The 12,994-nt window shown below is 44.5% G+C and overlaps 1 protein-coding gene across 6 annotated transcripts in view; it reads left to right on the top strand.

Moving 5' to 3' along the window:
- MAGI1 (membrane associated guanylate kinase, WW and PDZ domain containing 1) overlaps nucleotides 1-12,994 on the top strand; it is a 413,627-nt gene that overhangs the window by 357,671 nt on the left and 42,962 nt on the right. For all 6 annotated transcript variants that reach the window (XM_083156031.1, XM_083156033.1, XM_083156032.1 and 3 more), the window contains one exon: nucleotides 9,631-9,850. In XM_083156031.1, coding sequence (XP_083012157.1) covers nucleotides 9,631-9,850 — 220 coding nt within the window. The remainder of the gene's footprint in view (nucleotides 1-9,630; nucleotides 9,851-12,994) is intronic.

The raw sequence follows: 12,994 nt of genomic DNA on the forward strand, positions 1-12,994 counted from the left end.
TTTATTTCTGTGGAGGCCTGGAACTCTAGTCCTATCTGGCCCTGCTAACTAGAATGTATAGTTGCTGTCTTTATGGGTGCCCTCTCCAGGAGGGGCAGACGGATCGGCACAGCGGTGGATGATGTAAGAGGTATATCTTGGCACAAGGATAGAGAGGGGTCGTGTTGCAAGAGGCTTTTCGGTGGGGGCGTGGCTGTGTGTTTGCATTATTGTAGCCACACCCCCTGTTGTACAGTGAAGAGATTTCTAGTATTGGATAGTCTGTGGGCATGACTACCATGATTCAATTAATCATGAATTGCCTCATCAGCCATCCGGTCCGGTAAATGGATGGCAGGGTGCATGTGGCTCCAGGAGGCTTGGCCACTTTCCTAGGGGCCGGGGGTGCAGTTTTTGAGAGGCATGAGTGTAGGCAAGTATGGTCCTATGGCTAAGGGAAAAGTCCAACCAATTCATCAAAAATGCATTTCTACTTTCCAATTGCTATAGGGACACGGCCAATGTTAACTGTGCACCCATACACCTCGCAAATTATGCCCTCCACTACTACTACTACCAGTACCTTAGCAGTGAGAGGAGGGGTTAACATCCTGTGCTCCACTAAATGGATATGTAGCGCTTGGATGTGATAAAATTTGGCCCACCCCTGCTCCTTCATATCCCTCAATCAGCGTTTTAGGCACCCCCTAACCCAGTGGTTCCCAAACTGTGCGCCTAGGCTCCCTGGGGTGCCTCAGGACACTTGTACGGGTGCCTCAGGTTGGTGATCCAGGACCAAGTCACATTATTTATGGTCAATTATTTATGGACAAAACCAGTTCTGGCGACTATCAATCATAAAATGTGTGTACAAACAGAACCCTTTACCGTATAACTGAACCTAAGGATCACATATAAACACAATTCATTTAATTGTATATTTTTTTCTACATTTTTTGGGCCTAGAGGTGCTATGAAAAAAAGCTCTTGTACTCTAGGGTGCCGTGATTCAAAAAAGTTTGGGAGCCCCTGCCCTAACCACTGATACATGGGTTCCTAATTATCAGAAAACATAATGTTTTTTACAGAATTATTTTTCTTGTAAATTTACATTGTTTGAATTTTTTTTCCTAAAGTATTATTCGGAAAGTACGTAGACGATGCCCAAAGCTATTCTGCACTTTGACTCATGTTCATGTAGACATACAATATTATATTTTTAATTTTAACACAACACCATAGGTTTTCCTAGCGATCTGACTTTGAGGGTGTTTGCTACGTGCTCCTGGCAAGTAAGAACATCTAAGTCTTTTATGCCAAAACTCAACTGTCAGGCCTCCGATTGGCTGTCTCATGCTGACACACTTTGAGCGGTGTCCCCACATCTAAATTTCCACCATGACCACCATGAATAAATACAGCTGGCATGTAAAATCAGAAAGAGAGGGAGTAGTGGTCACAGGACAGTGTAGAACTGCTTCATGGCAATATCAAAATAGGATTAAATACACATACATTTGATAAATTCACAGTCTGTGCTCCACCGTGATCACAGTTCTGAAGCACAAGACCTACCCCACACACACACACACACACACACACACTTGCATTCCTCACGGGCTTGTTCAGAGCACAACATTGCAACAACCCGGCAGTCGGGGCAACCGCTCAAATCTGAAGTGCTCACCGTAAATGGGACAGTTAGGATCTGGTTAAAAATTGCAGCCGCCCCCCCCCCCCCCCCCCCCCAAAAAAAAAAATTGACTACTTGGTATTAGGTAGGTCATGCTGTGGATTGGTAGGTAGTGCCATGGATTGGCAGGTAGTTCCATGGCTGGTACTCTATCGAAGTTTGTGTGGTGCTGCAAAGCTGGGCATGTGTGTATATGCTAGGCTTACCCCCAGCTCCTTTGAAATTTAAGACCCTGTATTACATTATTAAATCATGGGTAGGGGTGGAGCCTAGTTACCTCTCTGAGGGGTAGATGTATGAAGCAGTGATAAGGGGAAGTGCCTTCCACTTTATCACTGGCCAATCAGTTAAGACAGGTCTTAACTGTCCCCTTTTAAACCCAGCATGGTACTTAACAGTCAGGAGCTGAATGACTGGTGATAAAGTACCAGGCACTTTATCACTCCTCCTCCTCCTCCCTTATTACTTCTTCATACATCTACCCCTGAATCACCCAGGGACACTAGTCTCCTTTCAGTACCCCTGGGGTTTACGTTTTGATTCTACTATGGTGCACAATCATGGTCAGTCATTTTCATCGCTCAGTCAGCAATTTTAGCAGTGCCTTTGTTATTATATTTGGAGGTATCTGGGTTAGAAACAAAGTAAAATAAAAATAATATATATATTTATCTAAAGGCCTACTATTAACTGACCATTTAATTGTGGGCTATAGCCGCTTCCCAGACCATTTATTGGAAAATATCTTCCAAAGTATGCCAGTTACCTCCACCATTCATGTCCGCTCTTGTGGGAATGTTGAAAAGGCTCCTGGACCTCTTATACTTGTGAGACAGTGTAGAATTTTTCTAGACAGCAGGAAAAGGTTACGGCTATGAGGTCATGATAGCGAGACTCATGTTGGCCTGCTTTGAAGCGTATATGGTCATCGCGTCCAAACAATTTGCACAAATGCCATAAATCACCTCAGAGAACAGGCCATGCTGTAGTTGCTGACTTGGTAGACCCCCCATGTGCTTAGTTTAACACCTTTCAAATGCTGCGCAGATCCTATTTCCTTCCCGGTGTATCACTCTCTGCTTATGTGCATCTAGCACAGCCTGGTCTGTGTCTTGGCACTGAGCCGCAGACCCGACCACAGAAAAGAGCAATACCCCAGGCAGGAAACAGGAACTGCACAAGTTTTGTAGGGTGCCTCTACCTACCCGTTGCATCCCTTGCAGGGTAGATCTAGCATGTGTACTCCACGCACACAGGAAGCAACCATCGTAGGCACTCAGAGTTGCATGACAACGCAGCCTTTGAATAAGTCGTTGACCTTACGGAGGTACTCCGTCTATCTGTGCGTAGTGCCCCATTGATGTCACTGGTTCTTAGTGATTAGGGCCAGATGTATCAAGTCTAGAGTGATAGACAGCCAATCAGCTCCTACGTGCCATTTTTCAAACCCATGCCGTAACATGGCAGGTAGGAGCTGATTGGCTGCCTGCTTTTCACTCTCCTCTTTATCACTTCTTGAATATTGATACATCTGGCCATTAATACTGATTTCCTAACATGGTTGCTCCCTCTTTAGGACACATCACAATGGCCTGTGCAATATGTTAGCCGTGCGGTGATAGTTTTTCTGTGAACCCTATCATGAAGAAGTATAATAGAAAACAACCACATTACCATGGTGATTTGCTTGCATATATGGTCATTTTGAGGCTATTGTTACTAAAGACATGAAACGGAAACCATCTAGCATAAGTGTATAATTGTTCTTCATCACGGGCTGAATGACCCATCTGACCTGTTACTACAGTATATATGAGCATAGATGTAATCTACTGTAATAAACATGTACTATACCCCTGCACTTGTATGCCAGAAATACAGATTTCCCCTCAAAGTCTTCCTTTTCCCTTTGGACTTATGCTAAAGCTTGTGTGATGAGTATTTGTGGCGTTGCCTGGCAACAAGTAAGGTCATTATTTGCGGAAATAACCAGAGAGTGTTTGGCAATCTTCTCAGCCTCCTTCCTTTGTCTCATCATGTAACAATGCCTCTGGAAATACAGAACATGCGTATACTTCAATAAACGCTTTCAAGTGAAGTCTTATTATGACAGACCTCTGGTTCTCAATCTTCCACGATCACAACTAGGGTGACAACTAATTATGAACTAATGCGGAGATTACATGCAGCAGATATTGTGCGAGATTAAGGGTTTGTCAGAGATACTTTCAATATAGAATTTATTTGAGGTCATCTGTCGGCTCAGAATAAAGCGTTGAGGAAATCGGAGTTTAGAGATTTTATGTATGATATTTATTGGGGGGGGGGGGTTGGGGTACATGTTGTGTAATGAGGCCTTAGAAGTGGTCTAAGTGCTCATTTTAAAATGCTTTATGAGGAGTTACCATAGTAACCTAAATATCGGGAGTCCATTTTGAACTATGATTGACCATACAGAAAGAATCAAAATGAAATTCCACATGAGTGTCCTTGTCTCTCCAGAGCTTGCAGTCTAAGTGCCTAATTCAGCATGGACGACTTAATTAGAGAATTCCCAATCAGGTCGAATATCAAATGACCACCTGTGCACAGGGTTTACATTAACGAATAAATATACATACGCATAGCAGTTGCCGTTCGATCCCAGGCAACTACTTTTTCTCTAATTAGCGATCCATGTTAAATTAGGCCCAAAATTAGGTGAAAGGAATGAAAGACAATTTGAAGGTAAGGTACTTGTGTAGTTTCACGGCGGCAGCCTAAGTTACGTTGTCAGCATAGCCCAATGGCTGCCTAGAGTAGTCAGCGTTATGCGTAACTGCCGCCGTGAAACTACACAAGTACCGAAGGTAACATTGAAGTTACAAGGCTTTGCATACAATCTAGTAGAGTTGAACTAAGACACGCCTCTACTGAAAGTAGCCAGTCACAGGAACCTAGCACAAATTTTACTTGCCTACCCTCCAGGAATGTTTGGCAACTCTTACCGTCCCATACTTCTGAACATGTCCAATTCTAGGCGGGACAAAGTGCTCTGCTCCTGGACTTCCTTGCCAGTGGCAGTTGCAGAGGTGGGACCACTGTCCACAATTCAAATAGGGGAGCCACACCTGCCAGTGAGTCCTGGACTGTGGTGTTTGGGGTCGCAATTAATGGGGCATCCCTCTCTGAATTTTGGACTGTGCTGCAGACCCGCATCTGCAACTGCCACTGGCATGGAAGTCCAGGAACAGAGTATCTTGTCCCTCCTGGAATGGGTCATATTGGGAGGTATGCAATCCCCCGGTTGTCTCCACTGTACACATCAGTAGATGGAAGTGAATTTTTTTGGGGGGGGATTTAATCCTGAGTCACGACAGTTGATACGTCCTGACAGCCTTGACCCTGGCCCGTTTTCATTTCACTCAACAGCATATCACCAGGCGGGATTTAATGTGCCGTCTGCCAATCAGCGAAAAGGGGGCCTGTCCGCGCAAACGGCACTGGATTGTCGAGATTCAACCGTGATCGCGACAATTCATGACCGTTATCTCTAAAATGGGCCCGACAGCTTTTAAAGTCGGGCCCGTTCTGTCCATCTGCCTCTTCAATGCTGTTGGACAAGACAGCATTGAATAGGCGCCCGGCGCTATTTCCCCCGTTGGAAATAGCGGCGGGGATTGAATACCCCCTTAACAATTGTACATAAAAGTAAAACAATCAAATGTGATGGCTCCCATCCAATCTCTCTCTCTCTCTCTTTATACCCCATACATGTGGGTAAGAATTGCAGCCAGTAAGGTGTAACACGGCCTAATTGGCTGCTGCTTCATGTATTAAACAGCCACTTATGAATGTAACAAGTGTCGGGCTGCTTGTGTAGGGGAACCAATCTGAGGCGTATGAATGTAGAGCAATTAATTACAAAGCTTCAATGCTAGTAACGGAAAAATCTATGGATCATCATATAAGGTTCATTAGACACAGCTATGGGATTGATTTTGAATATAATGCATCCTTAAAGGGATTTTGCACCTTTAGTTTCCATTTATTTCTTCGCTTGTAAATTGCTCTTTGGAAATTTCAGCTTTTTTTCTCCTTTTTGTGCTGTTCAGTCATTATTTTATAGCATGTGACAAACTCCCCCCCCCCAATGCCCCATAGACGTAGCACCTTTGTCACATGTCCTGCACCCTCCATTGGCTATGATACTGGTACATAGGTGCACAGACAAAAACCTACAGTGGGCCCTACTGCCTGGGGGCCCACCTCCTCCTCAAGGAATCAGGTTCCAGACGGTGCATTTGAATTCTGCATTATACATAGCACACAGGACTATGGTGTTGCATTGAAATGTATTGGGCTGACCACTAAAGGTCGACAAGGGCTTAGGTTAACTTCTGAAATAGGTTGACATGGCTAAGGTCGACATCGTTGGAAGGTCGACACAAGCATTAGGTCGACAATGGGATGGTCGAAAGGTTGACATGAGTTTTTCACGTTTTTTGTCCTGAATGTTAACATGGACACCGTCAAAGTGTACCGCATCCCCTCGCATAGCTGGCTGCGCTCACCATGCTTCGGGGACACTATTTTATTCTCCCACCACTCCATAGTAAATGGTATGTCATGAAATATCGCCTGTCGGCACATGTCGGCTCAAATAAAGAAACATGAAAAACTTATGTTGACCTTTTGACCATCAACTTTCCCATTATTGACCTAATGCTTGTGTCAACCTTCCAACCCTGTCAACCGTAGCCATGTCAACCTATTTCAGCTGTCGACCTAAGCCCTGCCAACATTCAGCAATTGACCTAGTAACCAATTTGGTGGCTGGTCGCACCCGCACAGGAGACTGGGCAGACCACTAAACGTGGATGGGTATGGATCATTGGATAGGCAACAACTTGGGCGACATGACCAAAGGTCGACATGGGGTTAGGTCAACAGGGTCATTAGGTCGACATGGGGAAGGTTAACAGTCAAAATGTCAACATGGGGTGTTTCACCTTTTTTTACCCGAATGTCGACACAGTCGCCATGGACACTAAAAGAGTGCACCACGTCCCCTTGCATGGCTCGCTTCGCTCGACACAATTTTATTCTTCCACTATGCCCTAGTGGATGCTAGGGAATGGCATACCGCCTGTCGGCACATGTCGGCTCAAAAAAAAGTGAAAAACCCCATGTTGAACTTTTGGCTATCGACCTTCCCCATGTTGACCTAATGCTTGTGTCAACTTAATGACCCTGTCGACCTAACCACAAGTCGACGTTCATGCATGTCGACCTAATGGTGTCGACTTAATGCTTGTAGACCTAGTGATCACGTGGACCACTGTATTACTCAGTCATTTTTTCATGACCCACTCTGACACTGCACAGGTGCAATCTGGAAAGGAATAGATATGTATTTACTATATGCTGCAGGACACAATCCAATATCTCCAAGTCACCTGAATGTGGAGAATCCATTTAAAACTAGGCTGAGAAATCAGTGTAGTCGTTATCCAATACGATGCCCTCTGACAGATTGACAGCATGGGTAGGGTCAAGAAGTTAAGCAAGTTGTTATGCTACTTAGGTACATCGTGTCATGGCAACGATCAATAATTTATGGAAATCTATTCCCGATTGTTAGGCTTGGGCTCCGCGTCCCCCCCACTTATTCTCGCTGCATCTTTAATTCTTATGCTCAGAACTCTCCCTGTTATACAAAAGTTATTTATTCTTTGTGTGATTGGCAGACACAGCCGGCTCTGATATTTAACACTTACAGAGCTAAGAACAATTAGCGCATACAATTATAATATCGCTCAGCGATTTGGGTACCAAACACCGTTCTGGTTAAACATGTACTAAGTTACATGTTTGAAAATATTAGACACATATAAAACATACGATATCTTTACTCTTCTGTGTTTAGGTTTTTGTTTTTTTAACGGGATGAAACGAGAAAAACAAAAATATCCCAATCTGCATTGTTAACTAGATGATTCTTTACAGATTATTACCGTAACGCACGTCTCCAATGCTCCTTGAGGGAGACTGAGAGCACTCGAGCAGGAAATTGATACCTCTATCATCTCTGGGGGAGAACCTTGCCGCCTTTCTTTCATTTCATCTGATCATTTAACTCATCTGTATCCAGAATATAAAAAAATAATAATAGAATTTTGCCGCTAGCCCCTCCTTCAGGAACGGCAGCTAATGTTCATTTTTCAGCTTTACAAATCTTCTGCGTTATTTTTCTATTCTCTGCTTAGGTTGCCGGAAAGTGCTGGAAGCCATAACTCATAAAGCCATTAGCGTCCTGAAAAAACATTAGTCACAAATCTTATTAGGTTCTGTATATCTGACTCCCATTTCCATAATTGACACGTACAGTAATGGTGTAGACGAAGTTCATCGACTGTTTGTTATGAGAGTGGTTCCGCTCTTGTTGTGTATTTTTCTTTCCTTGCGTCAGTCCCATCACTCTTTGATAAATGGCTTCAACGTTTTTTACAGGCTCATCGGCTGGTGGTGATTTTGTACTTGGACTTTGGCGGTAGTTTCTATAGTGTCCCGCCCCATATTATATTGTTATTTCAGTACTGAACATAAGAACAAGGCAATGTATATGTTAAAAGTATATGCGTGCGTGCGTGCGTGTGTGTATGTATATATGTGTCTTTCGCAATATATATAGAGTTCAGTCCTATGTGCCACTAGTTCCCTAGCGGTGCAAGTGGGAGTGGCTATATGCCGCACTTATGGGACCTCTGTACTCGCAGATTTCTGTATGGAGCCCCATTAGGCTGCATACATAATTCAGTGAGTCTGGGGGCAAGAATGGGCCTTGAGAAGTCCCATTTGCAGTGCTAATAGGATTGACCTCCTAAGATGTTATTTTAGGTTTTGGCTATAATGCATGGATCTTTAATGGTTCTCATGTTTTGTGGGTCTGAGGATTCTACAAACATGTAAACGTTCAATGGTGCTAGGTTTGGTGTGTGTGTGTGTGTGTGTGTGTGTGTGTGTGTATATATATATATATATATATATATATATATATATATATATATATATATATATATATATAGAATCCAATAGGCTGGCACTCCACCAGTTAAAGTCAGATTATTTGCCCGGGTGCCATCAGGGTACAATATGGACCGAAGATAGGAGACACAATGCAGCGGCACTCCCACAGGACTTTCACCAAAAAAAACTTTCAGACCACTCTGGGGTTCCGTTCGACGTTTCAGTCGGGTAGACTTTTATCAAGAACAAGGTGTATGCCTTGTTCTTGATAAAAGTCTACCCGACTGAAACGTCGAACGGAACCCCAGAGTGGTCTGAAAGGTTTTTTTGGTGAAAGTCCTGTGGGAGTGCCGCTGCATTGTGTCTCCTATATATCTATATATATATATATATATATATATATATATATATATATATATATATATATATATATCTCTTGGAAATCATTTACCTGCTGGAGAACTTAGGCTTAGTTTGGAGATGGAGCGAAACAATAGCTCCACCCAAAGTGTGAATTTACAGTTATTGGAACCTTCCTTACCTCCGCCAACGCAGTCCCCACTGCAGATTGATGGTGATAAATGGCAGGAGTCCGCAGAGCAGAGTGCGAACAAGAGGTCTGGTCAAGTGACCGCCAGAGGTCAAGTAGGTTAAGTTATAGGATAAGGTCTAAATGCTCTTATTCCACCTGTATTTCATTTATTCCGAGGCTGTTTACAATCTCCATTCAGGTAGACTGGACCCATCTATAATCTAGGATCTGGAAGTAGCTTTTGTCTTTGTTGATAGTTACCGTCTAGGTGTGATAGACCGTGCTCACTGGGTGGTGGGGCTGCATTGTCTCTGTAACTGGGTAGACTTCTGCGAAGCTTCTACAGAATTCCGTAATTAACTGAAAAAATTCCTTCAAGGACACTAATTCCTGTTTTCACCTCTTTTTTTTCCATCAGCAACCACAACTTGAAAGGAGAGACAGCCAAAACAGTTCACAGCATAGTGTATCCAGCCATCACAGCGGGCACACCGCCTCACCCCTCCGCAGCGCCCCTATTGTCCCTGACTATCCAAGCGGTGAGGCACCATCTGTGGACCAAGTTGAAGGCTCAGGACAGAAAAAGCCTGATCCATTTAAAATCTGGGCCCAGTCCAGGAGCATGTATGAAAGCAGACGTGAGTACTTAATCATTAGCTAACATTTGGTCATGGGCTTGTGCTAAAAGCTGATTGGTTGCAGGGGAGCACAGCACATTTAAACTGGTGCATTACATGAACATCTGCATTTGTTCTGCAGAAGAGATTGCCATTGGATGACTCACCCTCGGGATGCTGGGAGTTAATCATGTGTTAGGTCATTGAGCTCTGTGCTGAAGGCAGGGTGTACTTGAGATGGGTCCGCTGTTTACGAATGATGCAAGTGATTATAGAAAACACATTTATCATACAGCTAAATGATCTCGATGTCACTGTGGGCCTTATTCTGATCGGTGCGGCCCGATCAGAATATGCGGCCGCAACCGTGCAGGCGAATCCCCTCCTTCCATACGGATCGCCACCTGCCGTCCGTACGCGGATATGTGGCGATCCGCATGAAATTGGACGGGGATACGCCTCCTCCGTCTTGGGAGCAGCCCCTGCATTCGATGGTCGCCGAACATCGAATGCAGGGCCGCACGCTCCACCAGGTCCCCCAACACAAGACCACACGGACACTTGTCCATGTGAAATCATGTATGGGGGCGGGCAGCTGACATCTGGCGATGTCAGATGCCCGCCCCGTACCCACGCGTCACGGCCTCATTACCATGCATACGCCCCGCGTTTGCATGGGAACGCCCATGAAACGCGGGGCGTATGCATAGGGTAATGAGGCTAAGTAGCCCCTCACGCCCCTCTACGCCCCCTGTGCGGCGTGTAAAGAATCCGTGCGGCGAAATCGCCTGCACATGCGCAGAGTGACCTCTGCACATGCACAGACGATCAACATCGGCGGTCCGTCCGCATGCGGGAATATCCGCACTGATCAGAATAAGGCCCTGGGTGCTGTATGCCATTCCAGAGTGGCACATTGTGACCAATCCCAATTGAATTCTTCCCTTTCTAGCTGCAGGTATTGTGCTTTGAAAGCAGATAAAACACATTATTTTTACCTAGTGTGCATGCGCCCCAAGCCTGTTCTACAATGTTACTGTATGTTATTATACGGAATATCATTATATTATTACTTTATACAGTAATAACCCTCTCTTCCCTGCTTCAGTGAAATGACTGTGGAATGCAATGGAGCAGATACAGTATTTGCCCCCTTGGTGGGAACACGCAGCAGAGTCCCAACACGTCAAACTGATTGATGCTAATTTCTTTGAGAAATGACTTCACCGATCTGCATGTTTGTAACCTTGACATAAGCGTTACCAGCCCGCTATGTTTTTCTAGATAGCGCGCAAATTGACCACGTACTGTATTTTGTCAGGTTTATTCAGCATGAACACAAATGTAGGCTGCTATGTGTGCAAAAGTGATTGACATGTTCCGGTATTTGGCGAATGCACGGTACTGTGCTTCTGACCTACAGTATTGCGCCCATCTTTCCAGTGGCGGGGATACATTACCTCTTAAATCTAATGCAAGAAGTAACCTGTGGCGTCCCGCTGTTATTAAATTATTTTGGGAATGGACTGGAACTAAATTTTAGTAGCGGCATGTAAAATATACTAGCTGGAATGAATGTGGAAAGTCATATATCAGCTATACTTCTTCACAGTGTTCCTCCGCCTGCATATCACGATCCCGCTAATTAAACCATGTCCGCCGTGTAGTAAAAATTGGGCACTGAAAAATGCATAATACAGCTTCTTCTGGAAATATGATCTTCATGAACTGAATTAATTTAATACCCCCTTAAAATAAATATCCTCCCTAGGTTAAGTAGACAAAGAACCGTACGGTCTTCACCTTTTTTGAAACCTCAGAACACTTCTGTGTGCTGCAAAAATCGCATAGAAGTTACTCACAGCATGATAATCTTATGCGCCAGAGCTGATTGTAGTCTATTCACATTACTGGGTTATAAGGCCTAATTTAGGCCTGATCACTGGTCTGCTAATATTCAGAGCCCTGCGATTTAGGTATACGCCACACGCCAGAGTAAAATCTCACCCCGTGCGAGCCGGTGAATTGCTTAGTGCAGCTTGTGAAAATTTGCTGGATCGGCGATTAGCTGACACTCCCAGAAAACGGTCTGTTACCACCCCCCAAACGCCGGCTTCCTGTCATTGAACTTGCGTGTGGCCAATGGTAAAAAAAATTAGCAGGATTTTATCGCAGGATGGCCTTGCGTGTGAGTACTACAGGCTGTACACCTGCGCAGTCTATCGATAATCGCCAGTAGTTCCGTCGGAAAATGACGGCATTTCTTGTTGGGCTATTCTATTAATTCAGCATATTGTGTTGCTGTGAGAAAATTAAGCGCTTTATCAGCTGATTACAGCTCCTGTCACAAATACCTCATCCGTGACCATAAGACTAACGCTGTAACTAAATTAAGACGTAAGTGACATAAAAATTGTAAAGCTTTGTTATTTAAATAAAATAATATGGCAGCTTAAGAAAGAAACCCAGTTGACTTGATCAAGTTTGTATAATGACTTCATGTATTAATTGATGTGATCTCCGACTCCCATATGAATAAAGCATACAAGGCCCAAGTGGCTGAGTTTACTGCTGACCGTACTGATGGGTATCGCACTTCAGCAAAATGGCTACTGGACTGCCAGTTTTTCCCGCCAATCATTAATGAAGCTGACAATATTGCAAACTACTGATGAGCGCCCCTTGCCCGGCGCCCACCAGAACGCCCCCTCTGGTGAGTGCCGACGAACAGGGACTCCATTAAACTGGGATGCGCGTGGATCTCACGCACATGCGCGTCTCAGTCTCTCGGCGGCTGGGCACCGGGACCCTACCTGTCTGCTTCAGGGAGACGGCAGGGTTGTGGAGGAAGCCTCGGAATGTGGTGGCGGGTCGCATGAGCATCTCGTGTGCGAGCGGCCCTTGGTGGGGCCTGAACAAGGGGCGCTTCATCTGTAGATAATGGGGAGGGAGTGAGGGGAATTCAGGAAGTCACTATCCACCCACTATAATCTAACAAGATAAAACCCAAACTCCACCCTAACTACAGCTATAGGACTATCAAGCTGTCACCACACTTTCACCTCAAACAAAATGGAGTACAATGTCAAAAATTTCATATAACACATTACCTTAGAGTTTAATGACTGTCGGGCTTATTACAGCCCTGAAATATTCTAGTTGAAA

This window comes from Crinia signifera, chromosome 8, assembly GCF_055691185.1.
Source record: "Crinia signifera chromosome 8, ASM5569118v1, whole genome shotgun sequence".
Classification (NCBI taxonomy): Eukaryota; Metazoa; Chordata; class Amphibia; order Anura; family Myobatrachidae; genus Crinia; species Crinia signifera.